We start from the raw sequence: 7,932 nt of genomic DNA, 5'->3' as shown, positions 1-7,932 counted from the left end.
GTGTCCATCTTTCCCCCTGGCCTCCCCGCACCGTTTACCTTTGAGGAGCAGTCTGCAGAGAAGATCGCGGTGCTAGCGATCTTTGCACTGCTTCTGAGCTGTTTCCTCTGCCGCGATCCCGCCCCTCCTCTGACGTCAAGAGGCAGGATCGCGGCGGAGGAAACAGCTCAGAAGCAGTACAAAGATCACTAGCACCACGATCCTCTCTGCAGGCTGCTCCTCAAAGGTAAACGGTGCGGGGAGGTCAAGAGGGGAAGCTGAACGCCGGGGGGAACCAAACGCCAGGGGGGGAAGCCAGACAGCAGCACTTCCCGACTGACCCCCTCCCTCACCCTCTAAAGCAGGTGCGGCAGCAGCCAGCCAGCAAGAGCAGCGCTGCCTCTCCTGCTTTAGGGGGCAAGGGGGGAGGATCAGCCAAATCAGGAACCGATTTTTTTTTTTATCGATTCGAATCAATTCACCCGAAGTAAATCGGTGAACCGATTCGAATCGTGAATCGGCCAGGACTAATCATTACTTCTGAATCTATCCCCTTTTACCTTTTTATTCTATGTCCGCTCATTTCCATATTTCCTTGCCTCCTGTGCATTTATACCACGCAAGTATTTAAATATCTCTATTATATCTCCTCTCTGCTACCTTTCTTCCAAAGTATACATATTGAGATTTCTGTGTGCAGGGCTTGCATAAAGCTTTTTTTTTTTTGCCTAAATAGAATTACAAATTGAATACATAGTGCTAATCTCTATTATTAGGCAAAATTCTATTTTTAAAACCAGTAAAATCTTTTCTGATAAAAGTTCATGACATTCCCAATACACATCCCCATTCCATGTGGCTAAGATACTTGTTGTGAGGCTATAAATATGTAGTATTTCACATCCACACACTCACATCTGGTTAACTGTTCTTACTTGTGATTTACAGAAGCAACAAAGTATAGCCCTTATGTACAATGCATCAGTGTCTCTCACTTTTTAACACAAAAAATTGGAAATATTTAAAAGAAAAACTAGTTCTTACCATTATATACCAGGATAGTGACTGTTAGAGCTGAAACAGGGACCCTATAGATGGGACGACTATGCTGGAAATTGAGAAGTATTAGGTGAAAAAAAAATGCACAGAACCCTTCCACAAAGATGCCATGAGAAACCGAGGTCTGTAAGGAATAGGTGCAGCTCTGAGCCATCAAGTTCTGAATGAGATGGAAGTCTGTCAGTTCCCAGGACCAATAGTAAATGGTGAACGCCTTGGCTGTTTTCATGCCTAAAATCTGGGCCAAAAGTTTTCCAGTGGTAGCCACAAAGGATGATTCCAGCAGTAGGAACTCCTGCAGAGATACAGCACAGTCGGCAGAAGCTCCATCAAAAGATGTACCATGAACCAAGAAAAGAAGGAAGAGAAGGGTCATGACAACATCGGCACCAAATCCACCACCCCATGGGCCTATTTCTGCCAGCATTCTCAACTCAAGGCAGCAGGCACACAGCTGTAATGAGCTAATAAGTTCGCAGGCAAAATTCCTGTACAGTATAGTAGAAACCCAAAAAACAACAACTGGGTATATTGTAAACAGATTATTGTTCCAAAAGGTAGTAATCACAAAAAACGTAATAGGAACAATACAAAGAAATTTTCGACACCTTTTTAAACCCGAATGGTGCTCAGAATCCACAAGTGGATAGGAAAAAGCTTTAACATGGGGAATAAACCCCTAAGGCATTTTCACGGAATCTATCATTGCACCACCGATTTTGGTAGAAAGGTGAATAAAATGTCTCTAAAAAACCGGTGTAGCAATTGTTATATATCCATCAAGTGTCCAATATGTAAAAACTTCAAAACTAGTGAACTTAATTAAACTTATCTTAAATGTCCATGCAGCGATGATCTTAACAGGTTCTGACGCGTTTCGCCGAAATAGGCTTAGAAGGCTTCTTCAGAGAACCTGTAACGCTGAGTGAAAGATTCAGTTTGTAAATCCTTCCTAAACAAAAACACAAGGTGAAACTATAATGAAATTCAAAAACCAAGAATGATACAAAGTCTCGATGCGGTCGGCTGGATACCTGGTACAAAGGAAAAAACTTTCATTTCCTATGACGTCAGTGCTCAGCTGAGCACCCTGTATTTGTAATGTGCAAAACTGTCCATCATCAGTGAAGAAACGCCCACCATTCAACTTCACGGTTCAATCCAGTGGGAGTCACTGTCCTCCAATGGTAAATCCATCTCTGTTCATGTTTCCATAGCCAGGCTTGAACATTACCGCCTCTTTTGAGGTGAGCTACTTCCAAGACTAAAAATTGTAAGTCATTTAGCTGGTGTGATAGCGAGTGCCAATGCTGCACTAAGGGGGCTCCCATATCACCCCTCCTGATCTTGCTCAAATGCTCAATAATGCGTACCTTAATGCTACGAGTAGTGTGTCCTATGTATAACAATTTACATGGGCACATGATCATATAAACAACACCCCGAGTGTCACAATCCGTATGATGTTGAAGAATATGGGATTTAGATAAACTGGGGTGATCAATTCGAGTGGTCTCAAGAGCATGAGAGCATATTGTACAGCGACCACATCTAAAGTGACCTTTAGACTGAGCTGAGGTGTTAACTTGTGCACTAACAAATTGAGAGGTCGTAATGTGATCACGTAAATTTCTGCCTCGCGAAAACGCAAACAGAGGAGGTTGAGAGAGCCCTGGATGTACTTGTAAAATGTGCCAATGGGCTTTAATAATCTTTTTGATGGCAAAGGCTTTGTATGAATGAGGTAAAGTGCACACCATGCGAGCTTCTTCCATGGCAGGGGAATGCTGTAATAAATATTGGCGGTGAGCATATAAGGCCCTTTTGAAAGCCTTTTTAATGATACCACTCGGATATCCTCTGTCTGTGAATCTTTGTCTCATTTCCACAGAACGTGCCTCTTTATCACTACATAATCGTCTAAGCCGCAAAAATTGGTCCATGGGCAGATTATCCCTCAAATGACGTGGATGGTAACTATCATAGTGCAATAGATTATTCCTATCTGTCTATTTCCGGTATATTGTGGTATCAAAATGCCCCTGTCTTAGTGTGATACAAATGTCAAGAAAAGCAATCTGAATGGTGGAAATGGTAGATGTGAATTGCAAATGTGGATTGCAAGCGTTTAACCACAACAAAAAGCTGTGAAAAGACTCCTCCGTATTGGTCCATATCAGAAAGACGTCATCTATATAGCGCTTCCACACATAAATGTCTGTGCAGTAAGTAGAGGTATAGATGTAAGTCTCTTCAAAATCTGTAACATACAAACATGCCAAGTTGGGGGCCATAGTGGCCCCCATGGCAGTGCCTTGGATCTGCAAAAAGTATTCATGAGCATAGATGTGGTGTCTTTGATGTAGGATTTAGCTAAAGTGACCTGCTGTTTGAGATGAAAATCTACAAAATCTGACAAAGGCTCTAAAAGGGAACCTATGCCTGAGACAATCGGGCGCCCAGGTGGAGACGTAAGATTTTTATGGATTTTGGGGACAAAATATATAACCGGAATAACTGGATGGGTTTGATGTAAGAACCGGTATTCTCTATCTAAAGACACCAGTATCATCATACGCCCTGGCGATAAAGGAGGAGGTATAGTACTTCAAGACACTGTAGCTTATGTCAATGAAGCTCGGAGACAACTCAGTGATTCACAGTATTATCAAGTGTTGCCTATGGATCCCACGGTTGAGATAGCTGATCTCATCCAACATGTTCTATTGCAGGCTTTGGAAAAGGGGACCATTACAGATAGAGAATACCGGTTCTTACATCAAACCCATCCAGTTATTCCGGTTATATATTTTGTCCCAAAATCCATAAAAATCTTACGTCTCCACCTGGGCGCCCGATTGTCTGAGGCATAGGTTCCCTTTTAGAGCCTTTGTCATATTTTGTAGATTTTCATCTCAAACAGCAGGTCACTTTAGCTAAATCCTACATCAAAGACACCACATCTATGCTCATGTGGCTTCAAGAGACCCACTCTATCCCTCAGGGAGCTCTTCTAGTCACTTTAGACATAATGGCCCTATATACGAACATTCCTCAGGGTAGTGCCATTGAGGTAGTCCGCAGACATCTAGTGACTCTCAACTTATCAGCAGCGAGAGTGGAATTTCTTGTAACCATTGCCAGCATTGCCTTGCAAAATAATTATTTTATGTTTGACACTGAATACTTTTTGCAGATCCAAGGCACTGCCATGGGGGCCACTATGGCCCCCAACTTGGCATGTTTGTATGTTACAGATTTTGAAGAGACTTACATCTATACCTCTACTTACTGCACAGACATTTATGTGTGGAAGCGCTATATAGATGACGTCTTTCTGATATGGACCAATACGGAGGAGTCTTTTCACAGCTTTTTGTTGTGGTTAAACGCTTGCAATCCACATTTGCAATTCACATCTACCATTTCCACCATTCAGATTGCTTTTCTTGACATTTGTATCACACTAAGACAGGGGCATTTTGATACCACAATATACCGGAAACAGACAGATAGGAATAATCTATTGCACTATGATAGTTACCATCCACGTCATTTGAGGGATAATCTGCCCATGGGCCAATTTTTGCGGCTTAGACGATTATGTAGTGATAAAGAGGCACGTTCTGTGGAAATGAGACAAAGGTTCACAGACAGAGGATATCCGAGTGGTATCATTAAAAAGGCTTTCAAAAGGGCCTTATATGCTCACCGCCAATATTTATTACAGCATTCCCCTGCCATGGAAGAAGCTCGCATGGTGTGCACTTTACCTCATTCATACAAAGCCTTTGCCATCAAAAAGATTATTAAAGCCCATTGGCACATTTTACAAGTACCTCCAGGGCTCTCTCAACCTCCTCTGTTTGCGTTTTCGCGAGGCAGAAATTTACGTGATCACATTACGACCTCTCAATTTGTTAGTGCACAAGTTAACACCTCAGCTCAGTCTAAAGGTCACTTTAGATGTGGTCGCTGTACAATATGCTCTCATGCTCTTGAGACCACTCGAATTGATCACCCCAGTTTATCTAAATCCCATATTCTTCAACATCATACGGATTGTGACACTCGGGGTGTTGTTTATATGATCATGTGCCCATGTAAATTGTTATACATAGGACACACTACTCGTAGCATTAAGGTACGCATTATTGAGCATTTGAGCAAGATCAGGAGGGGTGATATGGGAGCCCTCTTAGTGCAGCATTGGCACTCGCTCTCACACCAGCTAAATGACTTACAATTTTTAGTCTTGGAAGTAGCTCACCTCAAAAGAGGCGGTAATGTTCAAGCCTGGCTATGGAAACATGAACAGAGATGGATTTACCATTGGAGGACAGTGACTCCCACTGGATTGAACCGTGAAGTTGAATGGTGGGCGTTTCTTCACTGATGATGGACAGTTTTGCACATTACAAATACAGGGTGCTCAGCTGAGCACTGACGTCATAGGAAATGAAAGTTTTTTCCTTTGTACCAGGTATCCAGCCGACCGCATCGAGACTTTGTATCATTCTTGGTTTTTGAATTTCATTATAGTTTCACCTTGTGTTTTTGTTTAGGAAGGATTTACAAACTGAATCTTTCACTCAGCGTTACAGGTTCTCTGAAGAAGCCTTCTAAGCCTATTTCGGCGAAACGCATCAGAACCTGTTAAGATCATCGCTGCATGGACATTTAAGATAAGTTTAATTAAGTTCACTAGTTTTGAAGTTTTTACATATTGGACACTTGATGGATATATAACAATTGCTACACCGGTTTTTTAGAGACATTTTATTCACCTTTCTACCAAAATCGGTGGTGCAATGATAGATTCCGTGAAAATGCCTTAGGGGTTTATTCCCCATGTTAAAGCTTTTTCCTATCCACTTGTGGATTCTGAGCACCATTCGGGTTTAAAAAGGTGTCGAAAATTTCTTTGTATTGTTCCGATTACGTTTTTTGTGTCAGTATAGTAGAAAAACATTTTTTGCAAGCCTGACGGACAACCTCACAAACCACCACTACAAAGGCAAAAAAGGATATTAGAATATTCAAACCAGCCATGCTGAAATGAGACTAGAAGGCAGCAATGACACACAACCAGGAAATAAGCCATGAAAACATTTTACTTCTTATGAAGAACCCTTTAAGTCAACATGGCATAATCTCCAGCTAGATGTCACTAAGGGTCAAGGATATGCTTGGGAAAATACAAACATGCAGTGACAGACAGTAATCAGCAGTCTAGAGAAAGATACAACCAGATACAGTAGTTTTTCTTTATTTCCTATTCCATTTCAGCTGTATAAAGACTCACTACTTGCTGTCAATGGTGTAGGGTACTGTCAAAATAGCCCCAATATAAAAGCCTACAATTTGGCTCCTGACAAATGAGCCACTGACAAAAATGTTCATCCCTGTTTTACCCATGCTGCTGCTGTGTCTCACTGTTGCTGCTGGCGTGAGCTGAGGTACTTACTGAGGACCAGTCATAGGCAGGGGTACCCCTCTAGTGTCCAGACATTATCTCTCTTTCTCTTTACCTCAAATCCAGTGTCTTTCCCTCTCTACAGACTAGAGGAGATAAGAGACAAAAACTAGATATGGGGGAGGAAGGAGGTAGAAAAGAGAAGAAAAGATGCTGGACTTACAGATGGAGAGACGGAGTTATGCTAGACCATGGGAGAGGGGCAAGGGATAGAGAGAATGAAACACTGTACTAGGGGTATGGAAGAAAGAGAGAGGGGAAGGACAGGGCATAGAAGAGAGATGCTGGGCATGGAATAATAATCATTACTGGCTCTCCCAGAGGATCTCGGTCAGCATAAACTCATTAGATCTGTAATCTCATAATGCTATCAGACTGGACTCTCAATTTCTTAAGTAAATTTTCTTTAATACAAAACTCAAAACAAAGAAAATAAATAAACTTACAATTCAGGTCTGTTACTTCCCTTCCAGATTCCATATGCTAGGGGGCTCATAATCAAAACCGAAAGACGTCCAAAAAACCATCCAAATCAGGGTTTGGACATTTTACCTTCCCAGTCTTCCAAGTAGTGATAATCGAAAGCTGCCCAACAGTATGTCCTGCGCCGCAATATGACCAACATAAGTCGTACAAAATGGAGGCGTTCTGTGGGCAGGTTTAGGTCGGAAATGTACAAATATGATAACCAAAATTAAATCAGTTTGCTCTGTGCGTTCTAAGTGGCATATACACTTAGATCTATCTGGGATATGTCTAAGCTGGTCCTGATTGTGTGCTGTCCCATTCGATATTGTATATCTGGATTTTCAGAAGGCGTTTGATAAGGTTCCACATGAACAACTACTTCAGAAAATTGCAAGCCATGAAATCGAGGATGAAATACTCACATGGATTAAAAACTGGCTGGAGCATAGGAAACAGAGAGTGGGGGTAAATGGGCAATATTCGGACTAGAAGAGCGTCACCAGTGGGGTGCCGCAGGGCTCGGTGCTTGGACCCATGCTCTTCAACATCTTTATACACAACCTGGACATTGGTAAGACGAGTGAGGTGATTAAATTGGCGGACGATACGAAGTTATTTAGAGTAGTGAGGACGCGAGAGGATTGCGAAGATCTGCAACATGACATAACCAAGCTTGAGAAATGGGCATCGACATGGCAAATGAGGTTCAACGTGGATAAGTGTAAAGTCGGTAACAAAAATCTTATGCACAAATACAGGATGTCCGGGGCGGTACTTGGAGAGACCACCCAGGAAAGAGACTTGGGAGTTCTGATTGACAAGTCAATGAAGCTGTCCGCGCAATGTGCAGTGGCGGCAAAAAGGGCGAACAGAATGCTAGGAATGATAAAGAAGGGGATCAAGAACAGATCGGAGAAGGTTATTATGCCACTGTACCAAACCATGGTGCG

The 7,932-nt window shown here is 42.2% G+C and overlaps 1 protein-coding gene across 1 annotated transcript; it reads right to left on the bottom strand.

Moving 5' to 3' along the window:
• Positions 1–909: 909 nt before the first annotated feature.
• On the bottom strand, positions 910–6,090 carry LOC117366525 (aquaporin-12-like). The gene is made up of 2 exons (XM_033957963.1): positions 6,009–6,090; positions 910–1,560 (listed from the first exon to the last, which is right to left on the bottom strand). The coding sequence occupies exons 1-2, from the start codon at positions 6,088–6,090 to the stop codon at positions 1,013–1,015; spliced, it is 630 nt and encodes a 209-aa protein (XP_033813854.1). The 3' UTR covers positions 910–1,012.
• Positions 6,091–7,932: the final 1,842 nt, after the last annotated feature.

The sequence above is a fragment of the Geotrypetes seraphini genome, chromosome 9, assembly GCF_902459505.1.
Source record: "Geotrypetes seraphini chromosome 9, aGeoSer1.1, whole genome shotgun sequence".
Lineage (NCBI taxonomy): Eukaryota > Metazoa > Chordata > Amphibia > Gymnophiona > Dermophiidae > Geotrypetes > Geotrypetes seraphini.
The sequence above is the reverse complement of the archived record's forward strand: the minus strand, read 5'-3'. Positions and strand labels throughout refer to the sequence as shown.